Source organism: Muntiacus reevesi, chromosome 9, assembly GCF_963930625.1.
Source record: "Muntiacus reevesi chromosome 9, mMunRee1.1, whole genome shotgun sequence".
In the NCBI taxonomy this organism is placed as follows: Eukaryota; Metazoa; Chordata; class Mammalia; order Artiodactyla; family Cervidae; genus Muntiacus; species Muntiacus reevesi.
This window is the reverse complement of record NC_089257.1, coordinates 26,513,289-26,541,210: the sequence shown is the minus strand read 5'-3', so window position 1 is coordinate 26,541,210 and position 27,922 is coordinate 26,513,289. Positions and strand designations below refer to the sequence as shown.

Genomic DNA, 27,922 nt, shown 5'->3' with positions numbered 1-27,922 from the left:
TATAGGGTGCAAGAAGCTGGCCTGGAAGTGGCCAACTTTTGCCTCATCTGTTCTCCTGTTGTGAGATGGAGAAACAAGCCTTCCTGAAGACCCTGATGGAAATGTTGTTTAGATGCTCAAAGCAGTTTGATTCAAGAAGCAAACAGCTTATGCCAACAGGGGAGTTGGCATTAAGTCAGGGCACCATGTAAAGTTGTCTGGGAGGAGAGATAAGGCCAGAGAGTAATAAGATATAGGTGAAGCAGAAGAACGGGTCAGGGGTGCGTTTAAAAAGGCAAGAATGGTGATGTCTTGGAGAATATTTAAAATATGAGAGGACAGTTCAGAACACTTCTTTGGTGCATTGGTGATGAGTCCAGATGCCTGAGGTGTATTTGTGGGTGTGTGTGTGCGCATATGTATATATGCATTGGGTCATTTTTTTTCCAGAAATGGTGAACCACCCACCCCTACTCCAACACCAAGTTTATCCCCACCTCAGCAGGCAAGTAGGATGTTCCATTGGCAGAGAATATTCTCAGTGTGTAGGCACAAATGTGACAGCAGAAGACATGGTCAAAAAGTGCTTGCAGAGCTGTTAAGACAGCTGTCAGTGTCAGACCTTCCAAATGGAACTCAAGTGCTACCTTCAGAGCCCAGGAAGCTGCTCCCTGGAGGATTTGTAGACCCTTGAGAATCTGATCTAAGAAAGATGGAAAGATTTTGGAAGCAGAGCTCTTAGGAGGGAGTAGGGTGTGAGGCAAGATGATATTTATTAATCCTAGTTCCTTATTTAATTCTAGCCAGCCCCCTAACCAGATAATTCTTTACATCAGCCCCCTCCTCTCACCAGAGTTTCTTGTTTCTGTCCATTTTAGAGTGATATTCTTGTGTGGCTCTCACTAAATAGTTGCCACATTCTGCCCTGGAGGTAATTCCATGTCATCAAGAGGGGATGATAGATAGAAACATATACAAACACACATTTGCTTTCAAAAATAAATATAGGGCCTCTAGTTAAAAGGTGCTGTGTAAAGTAAGCCAGCATCCTTTTTTTTTTTTTTTCCACAGCAAGCACAGTGCTCTCATTAACCTTGTAACCACAGCCTGTGTTGGTATTAAGACTCGACCCCTTAGGGCTTGATACTTGGCTCAGGGAGATTCTTTGTCTTGGCCTTGGTGTAGGAATTAAGGTCCCTGGGGTTCATTGATTCTGAGATGTGGATCTCCTGGTAGACATTTCAACTGAACTCAGGGTCCCCAGGTCACTGCACACAATCCGGCTTGGTTTGCTCTGCCCCACTCTTTCTTTTATGGGAACGAGCATTGCAACCTGACCCAAGGCTTCTGTGTCTTTGGACAGGTCTGAGACAGTGTTACAGCTTGAAACCAGGAAGGTTTCTCTTCAGGGTAATTGAGTTTGCAGAGTTAGTTCCAGTTCTCAGTATTATCTGGATCTTGACCTGAGGGCAGGCTGCTTTGCCTCTCTGTTTTCTGTCTTCACATCCTTAAAACCTAGGCAGTCAGCTCTGTCTCATCACCTCATTGCCTCCCTTTGTCTTTATCAGTCTCCAGGAGATCCTGGGAGCAGAGAGCAAATGGAACCTATGCTGGGGTTAGAACTCTGACGGAATAATGAGACTCTTGCCTGATTTCTCCTGGAGAAGGTTATGACTTTCGAGAAATTAACAATGTGTTCATAAACAGGCTCTGGTATGTTTGATGGTTTTGTGGTTACACTTTTAAACTTACCCAGCAATGACATGCTTGATATGGATTAATGATCTTGCAGTTGAAGGTCTCATCATCAAATCCAACTTCTGACATTTGCAGTTAAAAATCAAGTAAGTAAGTGTTAGTTGCTCAGTCATGCCCGACTCTTTGTGACCCCATGGGCTGCAGCACACCAGGCTCTTCTGTCCATGAGATTTTCCAGGAAAGGATACTGGAGTGGGTTGCCATTTCCTTCTCCAGGGGTCTTCCCAGCCCAGGGATTGAACCCGGGTCTCCTGCACTGCAGGCAGATTCTTTACTGACTGAGCTACAAGGGAAGCCCTTGTAGCTTGATTGTGAAAATCCAGCTTGTCTTGATTGTAAAAATCATGACTGCCATCCATTCTATCATCTTTATCTATCTATCAATCTAATTTGATATAAGTGCTGTCTCTTTTACAATAGAGTAAAAGACCTCATACTTTGAAGGAATTCTTCTATGGATGTGATATCCATTGACCCATCTGTCTGTCTATCTTTGTAACCATCCATTTGTCTAATTTGATGTACGTGGTGTTATACTGAAGTTAACCACAGGGTAAAACACCTCATACTCTGAAGGGATTTTTCTATGGATGTAGCAGGCCTAAACATCTAGTTTCTTTCTTTTTTTTTTTTTTTTGGATGGAGGAGGAAGATGTTTTTGCTTTTAAGGGAGGTTTAACTGAGTCTCAAGTAAGGAAAAGAAATAATACTTAATAAGAACCCAGTAAGGACTAGACACATTGCTAGGTATTTTGTATATATACATAAAGACTCCACAAATAAAGTGGTTTATGAGAATGGGGTGACATCTTTCCTTCCCCTTTCATCATTTTCATCCTCAAATGACTCTTCTCAGGAGTGCCTTAATGGAGTAGTCCTCTGATAGAAAATGAGCAGGGTAAGAGCAGATGAAGACATTGGAGATATAAGTGGACCTCTTCAACTAGAAATATTATTAAAAGACCCTGCAATTAAAGGTGGCTGGGACTGGATCTGAGAATCACATCACTTTTGGAGTTGTTTTGAAGTTAACCACTTCTTGATCACACATCCCCTGCCTCCCACATATGCCCATGCTGTCTCAGGTTAACCTCAGGCAAAACTGTAAAGAAGATCAAGTTTGCTTCCTGGAGTTACACTGGTACTCATAACACCCCACCACCCCTTCCCACCAACACACACACACACACACACACACACACACACACACACCCCTGCACATGCACACACACACACACACACAGAGCACCCCCCCCCCCCCCGAAGTGGGTGGGGCTGCTAGTTCAGATTGCTCCTGATTCATCCTTTAAGCAAAACCCAGTCTGTTCCCTGAGGGCCCTGCTCTCAGATCTGGAGCTGATAGACTAATTAGGGCTAATGTGATAATGGGCAATAATGACATTTACTGTGTTTATCAGATATGTGTGTTTTAACAAGGCCTTTGGGAAACACGAAAGTTGAAGGTAGGGAACGGTGGGAATGTTTAGTGAAAGCCAGGGAGATAGAAACGTTTTTCAGAGCCCCCTTAAATCATACTTCTAAAGCCTTCAAAACCTTCAGGACCTGCCTGAGTTCTGGACCTACCCTCCCACCAAGTCTTTTACACCCTCCAGAACCTCAGCAAACACGGCGCCCACACAGGACAACCAGCAGAAAGGAGTGCTTCCATCCACTCACTAGCCCGCCTCCTGTTGGGCAACGGCTTACTTTTTGTTCTATTCAGTCGTTGCCCATATACAGACTTTCCTTTTTTGCACAAGGAACTTCTTGGTTTTGATCACAAAATCTTTGTCTCTTTGCCAAAACTCAAATTCCCTTTCCCCTCCCATAGAGGGGAGGCCTGGTGAGTTAAAGAAATCCACTTAGATTAGCTCATGCCAGGCCAGTGTCCAAGGAGACCCAAGGGAGAAAGTTCATAGTATTTTTCCTTGCCAGGAGCTGACATTCACCTGTATTGGAGGAAGGGCGTCTGTGAGCCAGTGAAGGAGGCCCTTGGCCATGGGGGTGGGAATTGTGTGGGTATTTGAAATCCATGGATCCTCCCTCAAATTCCATCTTCTTGCCCAAAGTGTGTTGTTGTATTTCTAGTTTCAGCATCTTGGTTTTTCTCTCTTGAGCACATATACGGAGGGTTGATATATAGTTAAAAAACAAAAGACCATGGAGTGTCAAAAGGAAGAATCTGGCTAAGCAGACAACCAGAGAGTCAGGCCTTTGCGTTGTTGACAGCTGACTCTTACACTTTTTCAACTAAGGGGAGACTCTCCCTCCCAGGACCCTTCCTTCAAATTTTCCAAAGCTCATACCTGGGGCCAGGGGGGATGGGCTTTTAGGGGGGATGGGCTTCTCAAAGTCCACTGAAATTTCCAAGGGTCCATGTCAAGGAAGTAATCATGGCGCCTGGAGAGAGAATTTATGTTTCCAGCAACTTGGCTGGGAGCCCCATAAAAACCTGGTGTCTGTGTGGCCAGGAAAAAGATCTTGATTTTGAAGCAGAGTGGACTGAACACAAATCAGTACATGAAGACAGAGGTTTAAGAGAGCCCCTGAATCCCCTATACCATCCTCTCCTCCAGATTTGAGCTTCTGCTCACATCACTTTTACATTCTCCCCTCCTGGTGGTATCTTTGGGGAGCAAGCCTGGTGTTTTTCACCTGAAACAGCCTCTAAGCTGAAAAGAACAGTCACCACCAAATCAATTCCTCATCCATTAACAGGTTGTCTCTCTGTTCTCGAGACACAGGCATAACCTGGTTAGACCTGTTTTGTTTGAACACTAACGTGTGAGTTGGCCAAATGCAAATGAGCAAATGTTTGTAATCCTTTATTTTATTTTTTTAAAGGGCCCGGCAGCCAATCAGAAGAGGGGGAAGTGACTTAGGGAATTCCCGGTTGGTGGCTTATTGCTTAACATCCTACAAAATGATTTAAAATTATTGTCATGTGCATTGATCTTCACTCTGATGAGGGCTCAGACGTGATAACACTCCTGGTTCCCTGTCCCCGTACAAGCTGGCGTGAGTGCTTCTAGCAGTCTTCCCTCCATTCGCCACAGCTATTGGATTTCCCACCCAGAATCTTTAGGTAGATGAGGTAAGTCCTTATTTTTAAACCTTCTTTGGAGTCTGGAATTCAAATACCTGAGTGGAAAGAGAAACCTGCCTTGACTCAGACAGAGGAAAATAAAAGAGACTCCCGGAGGCAGCTGGCAGGAAGTGAACGCGCCTCAGCTGTGTTAACCTCACTGGGTCGTCTTAGGACTTGATTTTGGAGGGCGGCAGGCTGACTTTGAATGCTATCTGAAGGGGCTCCCAATCACTGAATTTAAACGTCCCCTGGTTTCCCTCTCTTTTTGTGACAAAGCCATTTCCCTGGATTGAATTGTGAAATTCTGAAAGCTGGGGACAGGTTCTTCTCAGTGAAGAACTGGTTGGCTAAATTGCTGTTGGGGCTCAGAACACACATTCTCATTTTCTAGAGATGTTTTCTGTTGGTGATTTTCCTGACTCATTCCATTAGTTGTAGGGAAAGGCAAATTCATCTTCAGTATATTCTGGTGTTGGAAAATGGTTGGAAACAGGCAAAAGTGTAATGCACCCACATTAGAAAAAGTGTTCAGGCAGCGTGGGTAGGCAAGGGTATTGGGGAGCATTGCACACCTCTGTCCAGAAAACAGAAACAATTTGGGCAAAGAGTTTCGCCATATCACAAGGGGACAGACTAGCCCTTTGTTCCATGATGGGATACTGTGACCAGACAGGCAGACGTGAGTCAGCAGCACCAGATGTCTTCTAAGACAGGGGTTCTTTTGATTTCGTTTGGTCACAGTGGAGAAGTATTGGCCTCCATGTGACTAGAACTGGAAACAGTGGGGAGATAATCTTCTTGTTGGTAAATGACAATGCTGAGTCAGGAAAGTGACATTTTCACCATCCGTCTTTGCCAAGATTTAGGATACTGCTAGGATTGTGGGAGCATGATCTTGTTAAGATGAAGGGTAAGCTTCTGGGTCTAAGTTCACAGGTGTCTCGCTGCACTGACCTTAGTAACAGGGACAAAGTGAGGGAGTGTTTGGACTGGAGAACTTTTCAATGGAAGGTCTAATTCAGGAGTTTGTTCTGTAGGCATGGCTGAGAGGATGTATTTAGATAGAGCTTTTCACTGCATAAAAGTGCAGTTGGGGCTCATGAGTGGCCATTTGCTAATTCTACTGAGGTCAAGGGAAGAGTTGATTTCCAACAGGACAGATGAAGTTGTGTTATTAGGAAGAATTTTAGGGGTAAGGGATGCTACCAGGAAAGGCTCTTAAGAGATTTTAAGAATGACTTTATGTATCCCTATAAAAGTGAATACTCTTTAATTCTAAGAAAAGGAGAATGACTTTAATAGCTATGTTTGGATTTTGTAAAAGGCTCCATTTATCTTCTTTTTGAGAACTTGAGTCCTGAAACTATGAAATAACTCATCAAATTCATATTTTTATAATCTGAAATTGTGTAGGATTACATTATTTCTGCACCATCGCTAATGGCTTATGTGGACAGACTTTAAAAGACAGTGGAATGTGAAATGAAGGTCATTTGAAAATGTGTGATCACATTTGAAAAAATAATAAATATAATGGAGATAATCCTCCATATTTCCAAACTAATTTAGAGAGGCACTTTAGAAGAAGGTAACGTTGAGGGAACAACTGTGCTTCAGTTTTCTTGCATTACTGTTCAAGATGGCGGCATTATTTGGAAACGTTTTAGGGTGATTGCGGGGAGTGTGATGCTTTAGATCCAGGCCTCATACGTATGAAAAATCTCAAATTCAATTATAATTTTTTCTTTTGAGTTAAAAAGCACCTATTTGTTAAATTCAAACAATGCCCTTTTGATTTTTTTTTTTTTTTTTTTTTTTAATATACTGTGAGTGCCTCCAGATGGAAATAACTTGTGCTTTTCTGGACCTCTGAGAAGTCCTATGTTCACACTCATGATTCCACATTTGTGCTCCCTTTAATTTACTAACTTCGTGCAGATTCTCTTTCAGTACCTTTTTGATGATTTCAAAGGACGAAACAAAATGGAAACTGAGAGGCTAAAATATTTACTCAACCACATTCAGTTAGCTAACCAGAAACTGGAAGGAACTCATATCAGGTCCCAGGCCAGAATGTGAGTGCTGTGGGTCAAAGTTCACTTCTAGGAAGTAGAATTTAATGTTGTGGATTCTTGTAATGTTTATTTCTTCCTCATCCCCACCTACTCCCCACCCCTAAATTAAGGTTAGCCCTGAATTGTGTTCTTTAGACCATCTTGCTTTTTGAAAACTCAGTGTAGGAACCCTGTTTCATGTTCAAGTATCAAGCCCAGTCGTAGAGGTTTACACGAATCATTCAAAAGTGATTCAGTCTTTGCCTCGCTTCCTGCAGTTAGAGTCCTCCCTGAGTCCTTTGGAACAGATGGGATTTTCAAAGGCCTCTGGGAGATGGCGTGGGGTGGATACCGAGAACGCCATGGTAGAAACTGCTAACACACTTGAGAGGCAATGCCACGGTTTGGAGGAATCAAATACAAGGTCGGAACCTGATTTTCGGTGATACCTTTTTCTGCCGTTTCAGACCATTTCTCTTGTTAAGATCCCTCTCTGGTAGACTTGAAGTGACAATCATTTCTGTTGTGGGAGAGGCCCCAGTTGGGAGGCTTCGGCTCCATGCGGATTTGGCGCTGGAGACCTGGCTTCTCACCCTGGTTGTGTTACTGGGTAACCGACCGCGCTGAGCTCTCCGCCGGGGTGAGGCAGCCAGCAGTGCATGGGGGATGGTTGTCTGAAGACTGAGGCAGGAGGGCAGCCGTGTCATGGTGGGGTTCTCTTAAATCTGTTGCACAATCACTGAAGGGACAGGGAAAATAATAAACTTTATTTAACATTTTCTTATCTAATTTTTCATAATAGGAGTTTAAATCATATGATTTGTTTTGAGGAGCAGCAATTGTGCTCTAATTAGATATATGTGACTATTATGTTTATTTAAATCAGACAGGGCTTTAAAGGTCCAGGCTATTAAGCTGTGCAGAAAACAAAGAGTGCAGTGAGGGAGAATGGGTCATGTTAAGATGGAACATATATATATTCAAACCAAGTGGCTTTGATGTCAGGAAGCTAAGATGTGCCGGAGTAGAAGTTTTCATGGGTCCCTCAGAGTTATTTGATTAACGAATTATCGGACTTCAGAGGGGGAAAAAATTTCTTCACGGAGTCTCCTTGAAGAATTCCAGACTCGTGATTTTGAGTGGTGGGAGCACGGCGTAGACCAGGCAGGGTGCAGGACAGCCCCAGACTGGCTGTCAGGAGACCTGAGTTTATAGCTCCAGCAAGGCTGTGTGCCCCCAACAACACACTCCACCTCTCTGGGCTTTTGATTCCTCATTTTGAAACCTGATCGTCCTTAAGATACACTTCGGTCCTCAGAATCTGGTGACTGGGGAAAGCTAGCTACGTCTAGAGGTCAGCAGGTTTAACCTGGGGCTGTGAAAGCTGAGAATGGAATGGGAGATGCCCTCATAAGGATGAGACAGGAAGGAAGACCAGTGGGAGCTCTTAAATGGCTTCCTTGGGGTCTTCAGAATTTTGGCCCAGGGATATGCCTTGTGGAGGTACTGCAGACTGGATACCAGGAGACTTTCCCAGGGGTGCTTGAGTCAGTTCCCATGACAATATCCCATCTTTATTCATTGTCTCATTTATCTGAAGTCAGCGTGGGTATAGCAGCAGCTGCAGCTGACTGTCCTGTGGCCGCTGGCAGCCGCTGGCACACCCCAGTAGGCACTCTAATGCCCTCTTCTGTAAAACCCCGAAGCAGCTGGCTGAAAAGTGGATATTCAGGCCCCAGTGGAGGCCACTCAGATTGTGTGGTGCTGGTCAGCTCACTTGACTGATTGTCCATGAATTACTGGGTAGACTGGATGGGTGTGGGCTCACCTCCTATAGAGGAAGACCTGAGGGGTCATCAGAAGATGAGCATGGCTGGCCCAGCCACTGGGCAGCCCACCTGGAGACGCCAGTCTTTCCAGAGGCCCTCGGCCTGAGTCTGGAAAAATCAGAGCTTGTAATAGAATCAGGCAGGATGGCCCATTTAAAGAGGCTCCCAGGGCTTTAATTGGCCTTGTTTTAAAAGAAATACCCTGTAAAATACTCCTTTGAAAATTGATTTCACTAGCACCTAACCACATTCTGTCTTTGGTCTGTTTTACGGGGCTGAGCCCCTTGTTCTGGTTCATTGGATTAATATTATGTCTTCTCTTCCAATTTTCCCCGACACCCTGGCCCTAAGAGTTTCCTTCCTGTCTTTTTTCAGCAGCATCTTCATTATTATTAAGGGTATCTATTTATTTTAAATATGACCAACATTTTAAACATGCTTCGTACATTCTAAATGTGCCTCTGATGAAAACCAAGTCTCAAATCAAAAGGAGCCAAAAGGCCTACTATAATATTTTGATTACTGGACTATTAGACTACTTCATGAACCCCACTATTATAATAACTACTTATTTTTACTTTTGTAGGTCCTTGTCCAGATGCGCACTTGTTTTTTGATGTTGTGATTGTGGGGAATTTAAAAGTTCCTATTTAGCCATGTACCCCTCACTCTGTATCCTAGTCACCACATAAATGGCCTCGGGGGCTAGGCCTTTATGGGCATGATTGTGGTGTATTTAAAAGTTCTTATTCAGTCACATACCCCTCACTCTATATCATAGACACCACATAAATGGCCTTTGTTGCTAGACCTTTATTGGTCCAATTGTGGATTTGAGAAATTTTAGCTCACCTGCCATCCCTTTCTTGACCTGATGCAGACTTCTTCCAAAAGTCTATCATGTCTTTGTTGGACTATGAAAGAAGTCTGCTGCTTTTATATATGACAATAGGGCTTGGAGCATATGACTCTCTCAAAGAGGTTTTTGAGGGTTCCCTCTGAGGAACCTTTAAAAAAACTCTCTCATAAGGACTAATGATATACTCTATTGGAGGAGGTAAGTAGGGCCTGAAAGGTAAAGATTATTTCAGCCTTGTCTCCATGGTAGCTACTGACAAGACTTGTTTTTTTCCTTGCAACTGGACTTTAGATTTGGCCTCAATTCAACCTCTTTCTCAATTATGTCCACTGAGAAAATCAGAGGACACCTAGCTTACCTTTCTAACTCCCTTGACTGTGGCCTGAGAAACACGGGTGAAGTGTAGACTTTGGCTGCTTGTGTATCTCAAGAGGCAGGGGGCTATGGGTTTTTGTTGTCTGGAAGCAGTTGGAATGTGGTAGAAAGAACACAGGTGTTCTGGTAAAGTCAGAACACCTGGGTTCACATTCAACTCTGTCACCGGGCAGCTGAGTGACACTGGGTGAATTATCTAAGCTCCAGAATACAAGTTTCCTCATCTGAAAAATGGGGGTAAGAACATCTGTACAGGTTGTTATAAGGATTAAATTAGACAAAGAATCTGAAAGCATCTGGACCCATGCTTGTGAGTAAACTATTAGTAATTGTGGAATGGAATTGGAGGATCAGTCCTCAACCTGGGTGTTTTCAGGGAGTCTCTCTTGAGGAGGAATGGCTGGATAATTCTGGGATTTTGTTTTGTCAAAATGATCGGTGTTGGTTCTGCATTGTGACCTTGGTAAGCGGGGTTTTCAGTGGGGAAGGTAGGCAGCAGGGAGGTGGCGTGAGCCATGTGAAGGGGGATCTCTTAGTGGAGCCTTCGGCTGAGCTGGCTGCAAACCACCACCCACGGGAGCCTCAAGGAAGACCTGGGAAAGGTACATAGCACGTTTTTTTTTTTTTTATCCTGTCTTGATGCCTGGCATGTAGAAGCCTCTAGAAGAAACTGATCTCCTTCCCGGCAGTCCACATGACTAATCACAACTTTATATGCATTGCCCACCCCTTAAATTCTTGAGTGTCTCCAGATACTTAACTGGCCACGGCATCTAAGGCATTAATCACTCTGGGTATTCTAGAGGCTTTGAAAAAAAATGCTACTTATTTTGGCAAGGCACTATGGGGTCTACCTCCTGTAAATTGTTCTAATGAGGCTTCTGGCCATGTAGAAGTGGTAGCTAGAGGCTCTTTGAATTAAACAAGCAGTCCTTACTACAAAAACAGGAAATGTTTCTAACCTGGGATCCAGGGATCTCTTACTGTCCATGGGGAGAAATCAGAGGCTTTGTGGACTTGGATGTGAAAACAAATAAAATTTTTATTTTCAGTAATTTAAAATTCAATATTCAATGTGAATTCAATTCAATTTCAGTACGAGTGTAGCGTACTGAACTCCTCAGTAGCAAGAGCTGTAACTGATTGTCACCCAGAGAAATTACAGATATTTCTATATCACATTGCGCTTGTTACAGATGTCTTAAAATATCAATATTCATCACTAGTTTGATATCATGGAAGTTATCGAACCTGTACTAGCTATTCTTGTTTAATGTACTAATAAAGAAGCACACGGCATCGCTGACTCAATGGACATGAGTTTTGGCAAACTCCGATGGTGAAGGACAGGGAAGCCTGGCGTGCTGCAATCCATGGAGTTGCAAAGAGTCGGAAATGACTGAGCAACTAAACAACAACAACAAAGAAGCACATATATTTTTATGTTATCACACATTTATTTCTAAAAGTATTTTGAAAATTGTATTTCAATACAAACTTCCTTTCTAATCTTAGTATTTTACTTTGTCATTTCAAAAGTGTTGTTTTGAGGAGTCCATAATCCTCAGTGGACTGCAAGATGGGTTCACAGTATAAAGAGAAGGCTAAGAGTCCCTAACTCATAGCACTCTCTTACACACAGCTGATGAAATGAACAGCAGTAGCTAATAAATAGTTTCTATCAGAGTGGGGTGTATTTTCTTCCCACCCATCGTTCTTGTCTATGGGTAGCTTTGGAGTTGTCAAGGGACCTTGGCATCATGAAGATAATAACAATAATAATAATCATGCTAATAACAGCTAAACTGTGTTGAGTGCTGCCATAAGCCAGTTGCTATTACAGGCATGTTCCATGTCATATTTTTTTTTTTATTCTCCTAACTACTTTAGGAGCTTTAGACAGCAAAGTGTCCCCTTGCCTTCCATGATGATAGAGCAAGGGCATAGGTAGAGGCAAGAGTTGGGACTGACCCCCTGGGATAGGGCTGGGGTCAGCAGAATACAGCCACGCAGTTATACAGGGTCCAACACTTAGAAAGCACCTGTGATTGGTTTAACACTCTGTTGTTGCTGTCTTGAAGTTCTTAACACATTTGGGACAGGGGGCTCTGGATTTTCCTTTTGCACTGAGTCCTGCCAGTCACGTAGCTGGGCTCCCTTTGATATGATGAAATTATTCAAATGTGTGACAACTCCTGATGCTGGGAAACTGTAGGAAGAGCCCCGGCTCCTTCTTATCATGCTCATCTAGCTGACCTTGGCTGCTTTGATTTGATCATTTGGAGTGTCAAAGATGTCCACTGAAGCAAGGGGAGGAATACCTGAATAATCAGCTGGAAGGGATTTGATCCCTGGGAAAACCTTTCTGATTGGAAGTCCCTTGCCTTGCTGAGGAGTATTTTCATGTGTTATTTTACAGAGGGCTTATTCCACAGGTCAGAGAGCTAGAGGAAGCAGAATTAAGTGTGTTCTGGAAGGGAAAATGAGACCCAGTATGCCTAGAGTCTATCGGTCTTGCAGCAAAACTCTAGAAAGGAACACAACTTTTTTGTCCATGGTTGTTTAATGATTGTCTGTACAAAGAGAAAACCCTACTTCTACTAAAGAAGAGATGCTTTAACGCATGAGAAAATCCACGTATTATTTGTTTCTTAAGTTGCAAAGATGATGCTGGAATGAGTCTAGTGAACTCCTGTCTGTTTTATGGCTACGTTTTTACAAACAGTTGCAGGGTCATGGGTATGAAGGAGGTCGGGGAAAACTTTCCTAGACTTCTCAGAGGGATGGAATGCAGGCTCCCAGACCCCTCCCCTCATCGGCGTGAGGTCCACGACACAGTGGGTCTGACATCAGGACCCATGTGTGATGGCTTCGTCGTCAGATGCTTTTCTAAAGGAGGCATAATTTCCCCTTAATTTTTCAATTTCCTTGTTATTATTACCACTCTTTTATCATGGCTAATAAGTCTGAGGTGACTTCAAGCAGCCAAGCCCAATTGCTGAGTCAACCTGGGGCTTTCAACTGGAAGCCAGGCTGAAGTTTTGACAGATGGGTTTGGGTGGACATGAACGGGTGTTTTGGTAGCATCCACACGGATGGACACTAAAATAACTTTCAACTCAGGGCACAAGGATGCTTAGTATGCTTCATGCTCACATTTGGGGGAAAAAATTATACAGCTGAACTTAAAGGAGCTCAGCTTCAAAAATAAAAGTGTGTGATCCTAAAAGAGAATCACCTTGACTTTGGAAATACAAGGGTCCATTTTCAAAGCTACGAAAAGTTATATGGCACTTTCCCTCCACACCCCAATACATTTATTATAATACATGCAACCATTTACTAGCTTTGTGTCTTTGAGTAAGTTACTCAAGTTCTCTGTGCCTGCTTTTCTGTAAAAATGGAGATAATACTAGTATCCACGTCGGGGTTATTGCAAGGAGTGAATGAGACAATTCCTGTAAAGTCTAGCTCAATGCCTAGCACATCATAAACACTCAATAAATATAAACTGTCATCCTCATAATTTTGATTGCTGTTTTATAATTATACCATCTGTGAGATCCCAAATCGGCGGCTGTTGATTTTTCCCTGGCTGGGGCATCTCAGTCTTTCTCTGGGAAGAAACTTTAATCTCAACCTGGTCAAATCCATTGTCCCAGTCCATCCCAACCCTTCCTGGCTCCGATTCCAGCCTCTTACCCTCCCTCCACCCTTCCCGCATTCCTGCGTCCTGGGTCTTATTTATTTTTCAGTCAACTGAGGGTGTTGTTAAATCTTTTATTTTTCTGGCTGCCCAGTTTGGTTCTGAGGCAGTCCACTCCCTGCCCTGCTCATGACAAGAATGCTTGGGAATGCTCAGCCAGCCATATCCCTCCTCTTGTCAGAACACCCTGTTCTTAACGCTCCTTTGAGAAGAGCCGTTTCGGAGTCTTCCCCCCCACTGCTGTGACCTCCCCTCCCCATTAAGCCAGTGGTCTGGTGATAATGAAAGCCCAATGGCTGAGAGAAAGCTGCGGGGAGGTGGTAATCTCGGGGAACATCACGCATTGCCCGCACGTCCCAGGTTTCCCGCTCAAGGCTTAAAAAAGAGATATTAAGAGGTTCCGCCTGACAGTGTGTTGAAGGCTAGGTAATGATGCCACCGCTTAATTAGTGTTGTCATGATCTCCATTTGAGTGATTTGTTTAGCTCTTTGTAGCCCTTTCTGGCTTCAGCACATCATGTGATATTGACAAACTGTTGGGAAATGAGAGCACGGTGATGCTTGAATTAATGCGGGCATCATACAGTGAACATCTTAGGTCCTTTCGACAGGACACCTGGGATCTCAAGTCACTTGGCAGGACATGAATGAGTCTACACAGCTTGCCTTGGAGGTAGGTATGGCTAACCTCCTTTCCCCATTGGGAAAGCTATGGTCCAGGGACCGGGGGTTTTCAAGTTATGCTCATCGCCCAGGACTGGATGAAAGAAGCCTTGGGAGAGCCACTCTGAGTCTCTGCTTGGGGAGGTAACCCAGAGACCACACCTACTCCCCGAACTTACTGACTTTCGGAAGTCAACCATTTGGAAGAGTGTGGTTTGGGTTATGATCATCCCCTGGCAGCCCCTTCTCTGGCCTTGTTAATCTGATTCAGGATCTTAACCTGGGCTGGCTGGAGGCTGGCCATGTCATTCTCCAGATCTCAGATACCCCTCAGCGCCCTCGTAGAGCCAGCCAACGGAACAGTACAGTGTCTTCTGGCTCCTGGGCCCTGCCAGCTCTGGCTGGTCTCTTCGATACCACCTTTTCTTCTCAGGGAGTGGGAGGATAGCATTCAAACCGAAAGCGCTGGTTTTTCTTTGGGTTTTATAGGAAAAACAAATTGGCATGAACGCTCCGTCAAACCAGCTCAGGCTGTTTGGGCAGATGCCTTTCTTTGCTTTTTTTCTGTTTATTTTCCAACAAATCAATGCTTAACTGAGTTGTTATTGGAGCAGAGCAACAGGTGCAAAAAAATAACTCTGCTGCCAACTCAAACGAAAAGGTAGGGCTTATACCCTCTGGGAGGTATTCAGAAGATAACAGAAGCCCCTGCCAGCAACTGAATTAACAGCTCTGTTTACGGTGGGTTTTATGTTAACCTGCCCCTAACCCTCTGACACATAAACACGCTATTGTCTCAGGGAGAGACATGCAGCCATCCAGACAACCAGCTGCTTTATTCTGTCCTGCGTGGAGATTGGTTTTGGCTGAGGCTGCTTTGTGAAACTCATGGCTGCCAACTCCAGGTCTTGGTGAGGATTTCCTGTGAAGCCAAGGACTTGGGGTTGTTGGAGAAAGGAGGACCAGTCCTGGTTTTATTTTTGAAATTAATTAATTAATTAATTAATTTTTAGTGGGAGGATAATTGCTTTACAATGTTGTGTTGGTTTCTGCTGCACAATGAAGTGAACCAGTTATATGTAGACATATGTCCCCACCCTCTTGAGCCTCCCTCCCAATCCCCCGTCCCTCCCGTCTAGGCCATCACAGAGCCCGAACTGAGCTCCCTGTGCTATCCAGTAGGCTCCCACTAGCTGTTTATTTTACACACAGTAGTATATATATATGTCAATGCTACTCTCTCAGTTCATCCTATCTGCTCCTTCCTCCCCTGTGCCCACAAGTCTATTCGCTACACCTGTATCCCTATTCCTGCCCTAACCCTGTTTTTTAAGGGAGTTGAAGTTCTTTCCAAGCGTGGTCATTCCCAAAAGCCAAAGCAGGTCACCTGGCTCTCTCTGCTCTAGTTCTACTCTAACCCCAGCAGGAGATGGCCAATGAGGCCAGATGACCTTGGAAAGAGCTATTACATCATTTTCAGAAGGGGTGCCCTTGCTGGACAGTCCAATCGAGCAGGGCAGCTTCTGTGTTTTGTTCACTCTTATGCCCCCAGCACCTAGTATAGTGCCAACATCTAGTAGCTCGTCAATGAATATCTATTAACTGGAAGGGATCAATGTCTGTACTAGCAGGGCAAACATTTCTTGATGATTGTTTCTCTCAATTGAAGGCTAAAACACCAGTTTTCTTTGGTATGAGGTCTAAAAGCCAGGGTGGTTAAGTAATCTTTGGGAAGAGCTGTGGTGGGGGTAGGATGGAATAAGGGGTGACTCAGCCAGTTATGAAATCCCCTTGATGGAAATAATCATTACAAAAATCCTCCGCAAATGCTGTGTTCTCAGGACTTTGTTTGGCCTTCACAGACTTACACTTGTTAAGTTGCTGAGCACGGTTGCATTGAACAATTTGGTAGTACTAGATGTTAGGAACTGCTTTACTTCAAGTTAGGCAATAAGACAGGGAGAGAATCTCCGCAGATGAACTGAAGCTTGAGTTCTTCGAATTGAAATGTGTTGCCTCTGACTTTACGAGGACTTCCTGGTGTTTATGGATGTTTATTTTAGGGCCAATATCTGCTGGAGTTCGTTATCTTGTTGTGGGAACTTGAGGGAACTCAAGTAGATGAGTCTTTAACCAGAAGCTCTTAATGGTAAGAGTGCTTAAGGATTGGTGAAGGTGGGGTCTTAAAAGCATAGATTCTGATTCACAGGTCTGGGTAGGACCTCAGAAAACTTCAAGTTTAACTTCTTCTTGGGGGCTGATGATACAAGTGGCCTGTAGGCCAATCATGTGACCTCTTCAGTCAAGTAGGAAAATAAGCATTGTAAAATTAATCTCCCAGTTCCCATACCTATGCCTTTCCAAAGACTTATGGAGACCTCAGTTGTAAAAGTAGGCTGGGTTTTGTTTGTTTGTTTTTGCTTTTATTTTCTGCTATGTGTTGTTTATGGTTACTTTGTTTTAGAAGAGAGATCGAGGATTAGGAGAGAGATACTGAGGTTCAGGGTGGTGGGGTAGACGGTGAATTTTTTACTACATTGCTGAGCAGAGGTCTAGAATGACTGTCCTGGATGCAGCACGGTTCCTACTTCAGCTGCTGATAGAGAGGGACGGGGAGGCCCTTCCTGCTGCCATTGTAGGAAAACTATGCAACACTCATGTCAAGTAAGAGCAAGAATAAAAACTCTCAGGGCTTCTCTCAGAGGTCAGGGTAGACTTTCTTCTGACTCTGACTCCATTACAAGTTTTCTTTTCATTTCAACCCTAAATGAGTGCAACAGAGATTTTGTTTTAAAGATCCACGGTGTCAATAGATCTGTAGGGGTCAGTGGATGGTCTTTGGAGGGCCTTTTGCACAAACTATGTGCAAAACTTGGTGTGAGTGTGCAGTTTGGGGAGGAGAGAACCATAGTTTCTTTTGAGGTCTGAAAAGACTCCGTGACATTCATGTTTCAAAGCTTGCCCTATCCTTAGTTTGTCATAGCTGAACACAATTGATAAAGGCCCCTGAGGTCATGTAAGGGAATCTTGTTTTTTGATCAGTTTTGGTTCCTGTCCCCTGTCAGTGTCTGTTTCTTGTCTGAACTGTCACTAAGACTGATAAAAACCAGCATAGGATGCATATTTTCAACTGGCTTATAGTTAGTAAAGTGTACCTATAATGAATCGACTCTCAGGCTCCCACTATGGCATCATTGCTCATGTAAACCCTTGAAAGACCAGGAATAATGCTTCCGATGTTGCCCTTGGGAACATGAAATGTCTGTCTTGAAACACATTATGAGGGTATGAAATTACCTGTGATGTAATCCCGAGAGGATCAAATACATTCCCCAAGCTTGATTCACATTTTGATTCATTTGGAAGACATGAATTATCATCTTTGTTACATTCAGTTAGATTTCACATGTACTTGAATTTTCTTTTCTCCTCACTGGGAGTAGTTCTCTTGAAATGACAGTCATATTGAAACAGGAAGTCAGTAAGCTGTTGCAACATCCTTCGGGCAAATGCTGTGAATTCACCTGCTGGTAACTTTGATTAAGGACCGAGAATGGTCTGGATAGTGCTGTCATTGCAAAAGCGATTATTTAAAACGCCTAATTGCTCCTTAGGCTTGAGGAGTAAAAATACCCACATGAGGCAGTATTCTGAGGCAGTTTGGGGATGATGTGGTTGAGTGAATCAGGGATCTGGGAAGAAGGCAAACTGTGGCTTTGACTCTCAGTCCCCTAGGGCTGGGAACAGAGAATGCAAGCAAAGCCCTGCTTATGATCTGCCCTGTGGCCCTGGTGGCTTCCAGTGTATCTTCACCCTCCCAACAGAAGAAAACCCTACTTTTTGAACTAATTCTGTTCTAATTCAGAATTGTGGATTGGTTTATTTCTAAACTATAAACTAAAAATCATTTTATTGAATCATACAAGGAATATTCATATGTGTATGCAAATATATTCACATATTTATTAATATATTTGCATGAATATATAAATACTCCTTTTATGATACCTGGGTTTGATCCCTCAATTGGGGAAGATCCCCTGGAGGAGGGCACAGCAACCTACTCCAGTATACTTGCCTGGAGAACCCTAGGGACAGAGGAGCCTGGCGGGCTACATTCCATAGGATCACAAAGAGTTGGACACGACTGAAACAACTTAGCACACATAAATCTATTTTAATGGCTAAAAGAGTATCATAGATAAAACTGGCCCTAAATATTCCTATCTGAGTATATTGTAGGTATGGAAAAATGATAACGGAATTCTGCCCTTTCATTCTAAAAAGAACTCTTGAATATATTGAGAAGAGAGATGACTTCAGGTTGCTCTGGAAAAAAAGAAATGTGTTTCAATCAGGGTCCCTGCATGATTGAATGACGCAGAGAACTTTGGAATCTAAGAGAAACCTGGCAAAGGTGTGAGGCCCCAGGTGGCACAAGGGAGAATGCTGTGACTATGTGTAGGATGGGGCTGGGGCTGAGGATGAGCTGAGGGCATCTTTCTTCTTTGGCAAAGCACCCCCATCTCAGCAGAAAGTGCCCAGGGTTTGTTGCTAGACACTCAGAGTTTGAATTCTCTGCTAGTTTCAGTTCTTTCAAAACTGTGTGAGCTAGAACAAGTGACACAACCTCTTGGAGCCACAGATAAACCATTTGCTGAATGACATAATGCCTTACAGAGCAATTGTGAGTACTGACTGACATAATGGATTTAAAACTTTGAGCACAGAGGCAGCACATTTAAAATGTTCAATAAGCCCTAGCTACTATAGTATATGGCCACTGTTATTATTATTAATTCAGCACTTGGTCTTAGGTCTCTGTAGCCCCACCACAGAGCAAAAGACACACCTTGCCCTCGATGAGCGAGCCCAAGCCGGCTGTGTTTGCCTCTGCTGGCAGGTCCTCTCTGTATGTCTAAGAGAGACCAGTGGAGCAGGGCTTGGCCTTGTTAGGAGTCCCGAGACTGGGCAGAGCCTCCTGGGCTCCGGAAGGCATGGCTCTGGTCCTTTGCCAAAGTTCCAAGGGAACCTCCTTCTGCTCACTTTTCTGTCCTTATGGGCTCAAATCCCAGACCCCTTCTAGTAATTGAGCAGTTCGTGTGCTAAGGGACCCTGTAGGATAGAGATCTGCAGGCTGTCTTCTGCCGGGAGCTCCCATCTTAGACGAGCTGCTGTCCTGTGCACCTGCCAACCAGCCATGGTGTGTGGGAGCAACACGCTGGGGCGGTAACCCAGGGCCTGCCGAGGTGTGCCCTCCCACTGCCGCTGGCAGCCTCAGGCAGCACGTGTCTGGTGGCACGAAGGGGAGCAGGAAGCGGGCAGAGGGGCAGAGCACGGCTTCTGTGGCAGGGGCTCAGAGATGTGTCCATCGCTCAGCCTAATGGTGTGTCTCCCAGCAGAGCAGGATGGGGCTGGGGAGGCCCGAGTCCAGCCCTAGGCTAGAGTGTGGAAGCTCCCTGGGACTGCTGAACATTATGTAGATGGTAGAAGTTAGAAGCCTTGCTTGAAATGAACTTAACCCTCAATTTCCACCTTGGAGGCTCGATGAAATAATAAGTCACAACACAATAAATAAAAGATAACAATAATAATTAGGGACTTCCCTGGTGGCTCAGATGGTCGAGAATCTGCCTGCAATGCAGGAGATCTGGGTTCAATCCCTGGGTCGGTGAGATCCCCTTGAGAAGGGAATGGTAATCCACTCCAATATTCTTGCCTGGAGAATTCCATGGACAAAGGAGCCTGGCAGGCTACAGTCCATGGGGTTGCAAAGAGTGGAACACTACTGAGCGACTAACACTTATTAGCTCGTATTCACCAAGTACTTAATATGTATATTGTGATATATGTAATATGTATCAAGCATTCTACTGTATGGCCTCATTTTGTCTTTCAACAACCCTTTTCATATCATCCCCATTCTATTAACGAGGAAACTGAGACCCAAAGAAATTTAATCACTTGTCCAAGTGATTAGTCAGTTGGCAAAACCAGGCATTGAACCATGGCCATTTGACTCCACAGCCTGGTGCTTCCCACCATTGCACCATCCTGCCTCTGAAGAGTCTACCTCAACCCTAAGAATATTGCCCAAGTCAACCAACACAGTTCAGAGAGGCACTTCTGGGGAGGCCCCACGGTGACAGCTAACATTTCCTGACATACTATGTGAGAATTTTACAAACATTCTCATTTGATCCACACATCAACTCCAATTTCTTCCACCTTTTATCATGGGGGAAAGTGAAACTTTAAACAGGATGGTACTTCCCCAGGGTCAACATAGCCTGCCAAGGAGCAGAATCAAGATTTCAATCCTCACCATCTGAGTCACCGTGAGAACTGCCCTCCAGAAGCATAGCAATGTTGGGCTGGGTTTGAAGCTCCTCACACCTTGAGTATGTCCTTTCAACCCAGATGTTAGTGAGATTCTGTCTCTGTGGCTGGTCTCACCCACTCCCAATTGAGCTGCTGAGCAACAGTTAAAATGTGACACTCTTAAACTTTAGGGTCAGGCTAGGTGTTCTGCTGGCCCCCTCCCCAATCCGTTGGTCTTCCCGGTGCATGGTGGTCAAGCTGGTGCTGGATGGGAATCCACCCTTGATGAAGGTCTGGTAGGGTGGGTACAGATGTGGTGGGTTGTCTCTATATGTGGGTGGCCCAGAATTAACCTGAGTCTGTAGCAATTTAGGACACTGTGGGTGCTTTTGTTTAATCCCAAGGGGCCCCTTACCCAAGTAGGGAATAAAGAGTGATTCTGGTCACCCCAGCATAGCACAATGCTGCCTCTCCACCAAATTGGGTTCTGATTGGCCAAACCCTAGTGGCCCAGGGAGTTACTGCCTATGGTAGAAGAGTGTCCGACTGGATGGCTGGCATGAGGACCCATCTGCTGTAATTGATTGGATCCCACCCGTGGTTCCTCCTCTTGAAATAAAGAGCAGACTTCTATCATCCAAAATATCAGTCTTAGAATTGTGGTGCAAAGGGTGATGTCTTGGGCGAATGTGGAGGAATCAGTGAAGAGAATGCAGGTGGAAAAACCTTGTATATCTCAGTGCATTTCAATCTTTTGGTTTGAATTAAAACTTACTTTTTTCTTTTTCTGATATGCATTTTTCAATACTCCAAGTAACAATTTATGCTGTGTTCCCAGAATACATACTATGTGAAAATGGACAAAGGGGGTCCAATAGTCAGTGCATTTTCATAAACTTCCACGTAGGAGGCAGTTACCGGGTATGGGTATGACGAGGCATTGTGCCAGGGGCCCATGGTCCTGAATCTCCTTCAGTCTTCCAGCAAGCCTAGGTGGCAGTTTCCCAGGAGAGGATATAGCAGCTCAGAAAGGCTAGTCCAAAGTCACCACACCAGCAAGAAAAAATCTGAGCTGTTGTCTCCAACAGGCCCTGATTTGACTGGAGCTCATGACAAGGTGTGATCTGGTTCCGGGACTTTTCTCCCAGGGGTGGTGCATGAGTGCTGCTAAAATCTAGTGGGAAGAGGCCAGAGATGCAGCTAGACATCCTGCAGTGTACAAGATAGCCCTCCCAACAAGTACCATCCTGGACCAAAATGCCAGTCCCTCCCAGGCTGAGAAGCTCTGCCTTTCACCCTAGAATTCTCTCTCTAGCTGGAAATGAGGTGAAGCGGATCCTTCTCCAGCTTGCTTTTAGCTCAAAGGATTGGAACTGTTTTTCCTTAGGCTCTCAATTTACTGCTTCCCATCTTGGAAGAAGTAAAATGTGTTAGAGAAACACCTTGAGAGCTGATGTTTAAGAAAAGGAAAAGAAGCATATAAAAGAGCATGTGTGCTGGCGCTGTACTATGTGCTGGGCTTAGCAGTTCAGTCGTGTCCGACTCTGTGTGACCCCGTGGACTGCAGGCCGCCAGGCTCCTCTGTCCATGGGATTCTCCAGGCAAGAATACTGGAGTAAGTTGCCACGCCCTTCTCCAGGGGATCTTCCCAACCCAGGGGTTGAACCCAGGTCTCCCACGTTGCAGGTGGATTCTATACCATCTGAGCCACCAGGGAAGCCCAGGACATTTAACTCCGTAGCATTACTTATCCTTCCAAAGAGCCCTTAAGCTTGGAGGCCATCCACGGTCCCCTGACTCCCTCTTTGGAATCAGTGAAGATGTTGAGCTCGGAAGGAGTAACACACTCAAGGTCACATAGCTCAAAGACAAAGATGGGGAGTCTGGGTTCCAACCCAGCCCTCAAAGTCTCCAAAGTCTCAACCTCCAATAATGGATACTTTTTTTTTTAAAGAAAATAATAAAAGTTATGCTGAAGGTAAAGTAAAAAGATGAAAGAGAAGCATTAATACTTCTAAATTAAAAGGATTGCTTTTCATACCTCATCAGGTAATCACCTGGACTTCCCTGGTAGCTCAGCTGGTAAAGAATCTGCCTGCAATGCAGGAAAACCCAGTTCAATTCCTGGGTCAGAAAGTTCCCCTGGAGAAGGGATAGGCTACCCACTCCAGGATTCTTGAGTTTCCCTGGTGGCTCAGATGGTAAAGCATCCACCTGCACTGTGGGAGACCTGGGTTTGATCCCTGGGTTGGGAAGATCCCCTGGAGGAGGGCATGACAACCCACTCCAGTATTCTTACCTGGATCCCATGGACAGAGGAGCCTGGCAGACCACAGTCCATGGGGTCACAAAAAGCTGGACACACGACTGAATGACTAAGCAGAGCAGAAGGTAATCGCCGTGTGCCTCGGAAAGTCTACATGTGTACACGGGAGTGTGGGTGAGTTGGTTATAATAATGCTTTTTCTTTCTTTCTTTTTTTAACCATTCTCAAAAGACACATTTATTATCTATTATCTCATTTGATCTTCTCAACCATCTTGTGAGGCTGTTGGGGGGCAAACGTCCTCATTTTACACCTGAAGAGCTGGGCCTCCAAGGGGGGTAGGACTTGGTTGAAAGGCCTTCAGCCACGCTGGCCCCAGGGGCCTTCCGTGCCCACCCTGAGGCATGGTCCCTGCCGCCGCAAGCTGGGTTGAGAACACTGACCTTCTCTCCTCAGCAGCCTGGGTGAGCTCAGTGAACTCTGACTCACTGAGGAATAAGCCACATAAACTCTTTTATGGGTGCTAACCATTTACTGGGCCCTGTAAAAAGGGCCCCTTGTTGTCCTGGCTGCTTTCCCTTGGAAAGGGGGTGCCAGCTGGGAGTGCACCCAGCCTCCTGGGGCCCAGATGGAAATGGGGCAGCTGTGACCTTGTAGTTCTCAGGACTTCTCTCTGGCTGAGAGTAGTTCTGGATGCCTCATGGCGAGAAACGATTCCCACCTGGAGGAGAGGGGCTTGGGGCATTTGGTCATAAGAGGGAGTCTGGCCCCCATGTTCCTGCGACTTTTATTGAATTCTTAGTACCCGCTGAGCTGTGTGCACAAGTTCATTTGATGCCCACAGCCCTTTGAGTTTGGGTTGTTCCCGTTTTACAACTGGGGAAAGTGAGGATCAGAAAGATTCAGGTCGGACAGACTTGAACTTGTTCAAGGTCATCCACGGGCAGCAGCAGAACTAGGATCGGAGCCCACCTCTTCCCAACTCCAAAGCTGGGTGTTTGGTCCTCACCCCACCCTGTCTTCTAGATTTTGGGGAATTGGTGAAGAGAAACCCTGAGCCAGCTGGCTGAGGAAGTAGGTCATAGTTGGCCCCAGCAGGCCTGATTTCCACTGAAATAGCCACTTTGAAACAGCCCTGCAGGCAAAGCCTTGTGAAAGAATTTCAGGGAAGCTTCCCCTGCACACCCCACCCCCACCCCCAGCCTGGAGGGCACATGGACTGCGCTCTGAGCTTCAGCCCTTTCAGGGTTAAACAGTAACCTTTCTACTGCTTGTAGTTGAGCAAATGCTGGCAAGGAACAAGCCTAGCCTTGAGCAAACAGGAGCTGGTGCCATGTCCTCTCCCTCTGCCAGCCACCTCTCTGGGGACCTGGAAGCTTTCTTTTGCCTTCAAGTCCCCCATCCGATTTCTTAGCTTAGGGCTATTGCTCTAGAAAGCTCGATGGGGAAAAGAAAAGGAGGTTTGACTTGCGTTGGTTTTCTCTGAGAGTGAGAATCCAAGACATTTCTGGAAACGAACTTCAAAAGCAATTTACTAGCCCTGCACGTTCCACCCGGGGAAACTGAGGCCCACGGTTACTTCTGGTTCAGGTTGTCCAGAGGCATAGTGTCCGTCCTCGCCATAACATACCTGCTATGCAGTCGTGTCCGATTTGGTGCCAAGTGCTCGAGGTATGGAGGCTCACTTAAGCCCCAACCAATACATACAGTGGGTATAATAGTCTGTATTTTACATAAAAGGAAACTGGGGTTCAGAGAGGCTAATAACTTGTTTGACTTAGTACAAACCTTAGCTGGTATTAAGTGGTGGAACTTGGGATAAACCCCAGCTCTTTCTGACGTCGAAACTCACCTTTATGGCACCACCACATATAACTCAGCTGGGCTACCTCCCCTCGCCGTGGTCTGTTACAGCGCTCATCATTCCCACCCCATCCTGCCTTCTACCTTCTATTCAGGCTGGATTCAAGCCTAATTATTTGCCAAACAACCAGGATGATGATGTTAATAATCATCATAAATGTTCCTGTTTAGCCTAATTCAACTCTTAATCACTGCTCTACTCCCTGTTCCTAGAACTGTGCCCAACCCATCTCAAGGCTAATAAATATCTGTTGAATGAATGAATACATGAGTGAATTTCTATGCCTTTTCCAGACTCCTTTTCTCCCCTCTTAAGCCCTACATTGACCCAAAGGAGCAGTAGTTAAATTAGAGGAAGGGGTTTTGAGGGAGTGGAATGGCTCTGGTTGGGCAATTTCCATCCTGGGGATGTTGGTGACACCTGAAGATGCAAGTTTTCGCCCAAACAGGCAGAGAATTTTCCATGATCTTCTATGGTAATGGTAGCTTCTCCCGACTCCAACATTTAGAAAGAGTAGGTTACCCTTAGAGGTCCCGGGTAAGGCTCAGTCACCTTTTAGAAACAGGCTGCTCATCCTTTGAATGATTGAACACACTTCTGAGGCTTTGAGTCCAGCATGAGGGTAAGAACATTGTAAGTGCTGGAGGACTGAGGTGAATAATTTCTAAAGCGTAAAATTTTCATACGGTTCAAAAAAAATCCAAAAGCAGGCTCATGGAAGAAAGACTCTTCTCCTTGATCCTTTACTGAGAAAATGAGCCCCATACTGAGAAAGTCCCGTTCAGATCATCTGTGAAGCTTGCAGTATCCTCCAGATGAGTGGCGTCATCGACTCAATGGACATGAGTTTGAGCAAACTCCGGGAGATGGTGAAGGACAGGGAGGCCTGGCGTGCTGCAGTCCATGGCGTTGCAGAGTCAGATATTGACTGAGCAACTGAATGGTGACAACTAAAAGGAAAGGGAATGTGAGGCTGAACTTCTTACCAAGAAGGAAGGGAAAGGTCAGCGTCTTGGAGAAACCAGTTGATTTATAACATTATCACAGAGCGAAGTACTTGAAAAGCTCTAGGTCAAATATGGCTGAGGTCCCCTGAGACCAGCCCATCTCTTGGCAGATATCCTCGCTGAGGAAGTTTACTGGAGGCCGAGGTGCAGGCTGCTCAGGTGTGTCAGAACTCGTACATGTCTGATTTCAAGTCTGGGTTCCCACACAGGTGCTGGGTCTGTTCTGCTACCCGTTTGGGATTTTACCGAATGGCAATTCCTCTTTCAACAAAATCTCTCTGACATTTTCACTTTTGTAGAAAAAAAAGAAAAAAGTTGGCTGCTAGCCAGACTCACCCGGTGAGCAGGTATTACATTTTCCTCCTGTTTCATTCCCGAGCAGAGATTATTCATTTATGAATGGGTGGCTGTAAAAACTTGCCTCATGCATATGAAAATTGAACCTGGAAATTTTTAATTGCCAGTCAGTTTTGCTTTTACTGAAAGGGCTGTGGCAACATGCTTGGCAGGCAGTGGATGGGAGGACACGTTCTTTCTTCCTTCCTAAATTTGCTCTATGATCCATACTCTGAAATGACGTTTGTCCCAGAGGCACTGACGGAACGGCCTGTTTGATCCCCTTACAGATCATGATTCTGGAAGGAAGTGGTGTAATGAATCTCAACCCTAGCAACAATCTTCTCCACCAGCAGCCGGCCTGGACAGACAGCTATCCCACATGCAATGGTAAGGGGGCTGTGCATGTCCTTCCCCTTGCAGCTTCTTCCTTTGCTTTGATTAGACTTCATTCCCCAACTTCACGAAGCATACAGGGGGTGTGGGAGCCAGGAGGCCTGTGGGAAATACAGGGGATGTGGGAGCCAGGGGGACTGGAGAAAACTCTTCACGCAGGAGACCCCCAGAGGTCCCCGGAGCCCCAGCCAGAAGCCCACTTGAGATATTACATGGTTTCCTCTCAATATTCAAAGTTCCAGGTTGGCAAGCTGACAGAGAGGGTGAGAGAAGAGATACCCCAAAGTAAGGCCATTTTAATAGTGTTGGCTGGGATATGAAGATGGGATAGGAGAGAAAACTCTGTGTGTGTGTGTGTGTGTGTGTGTGTGTGTGTGTGTGTGTGTGTGTGTGTGTGTGGCATGGAAGCATGGACGTTAAGGAGAAGAGAGTTAGAGCAGCTTCATTGTTCTGTTTCATCTTCCGGGTGACTTCTCTCTGTAAAGGGTGGGTAGATTTGTTAGGAGACCATGTGCCTGCCTGTGGTGCTTTAATCCGGGATTGGTGGATTAGAAGAGGGAGGGCTTAACTCTGGGGCCTACAGAGGGTTTGGTGGACCCAGCCCATGGCTTACTGTAGAAGCCAGATTGAATACAGTCGTTGTTAATCAGGGCCATGCACCTCGTTGTGAAGGCAGTCAGTTTTGGCAGACTGCTCTGCACTGGACTGCAGCAGGTATAAGGAGGTCTGGGCCTTCTCCCACCCTCTGCCTGTTGCTAATTTCCTCCCCGGAGACTCTGCTGCTCTTGCTTCCCTTGAACATCATGAAAGTGCCTCTTGGTGAACAGTGTCTGGGAGGCAGGAGTGGGATGCTAATTGTAAAGGTTGCATTCTCCAAGAAGCCGCCGATTCCTGGGCAGCTCCACCTTTCAGTTTGGAATCCCTAGCCACGCAGCATGGAAAACAGGAAAGGGAGACCTTCTCTTATTTGATCACCTGTCCTCCTGAACTGCTATCTTTTCTGGGCATGAGCTTCCCTGTGGGGACCGTGAAGGATAATTCTAAACAGGGAAAAGCTCTTCAGACTGGAAAGTCTTTTGCATCCCTAGCCCTAGGACCCTCCATTATGGCAGCATTCCTCTTGTTTGCTTTGCAGGGAGTGGAATCCACTCATCACTGTTACATTCTCACTTCCAGAAGCTCCTGGTCTTGATTGATGGGGTTGGGGAGACCAGTTGAATGCCAGAGAGGAGCTGAACTCATAGTCTTTTCAACGCTTCTCCCCAAACTTCTGGAGGCTAGTGGGGAGTCTGCCCTGTTCAACTTCAGACAAAATTCTCTGGTTCTGCCAAGTTCTAATAGGCTGCACTGTCAGGAACCCTCCTCTCATCTGAATCACGAGACATTGAAAGAAGAAAGCACTGGAGGCCCGGTGTGGGGTT

General features: G+C 45.3%; 1 protein-coding gene across 3 annotated transcripts in view; it reads left to right on the top strand.

Moving 5' to 3' along the window:
• Positions 1 to 4,665: 4,665 nt before the first annotated feature.
• The window catches only part of EHF (ETS homologous factor), a 43,378-nt gene continuing 20,121 nt past the window's right edge, over positions 4,666 to 27,922 (top strand). The window contains exons 1-2 of one of the 3 annotated variants that reach the window (XM_065944310.1): positions 4,666 to 4,831; positions 26,396 to 26,495. In XM_065944310.1, the coding sequence (XP_065800382.1) occupies positions 26,399 to 26,495 (97 nt within the window). In that variant the 5' untranslated portion in view covers positions 4,666 to 4,831; positions 26,396 to 26,398. The remainder of the gene's footprint in view (positions 4,832 to 26,395; positions 26,496 to 27,922) is intronic. The other 2 variants (XM_065944309.1, XM_065944308.1) reach the window with 2 other exon arrangements.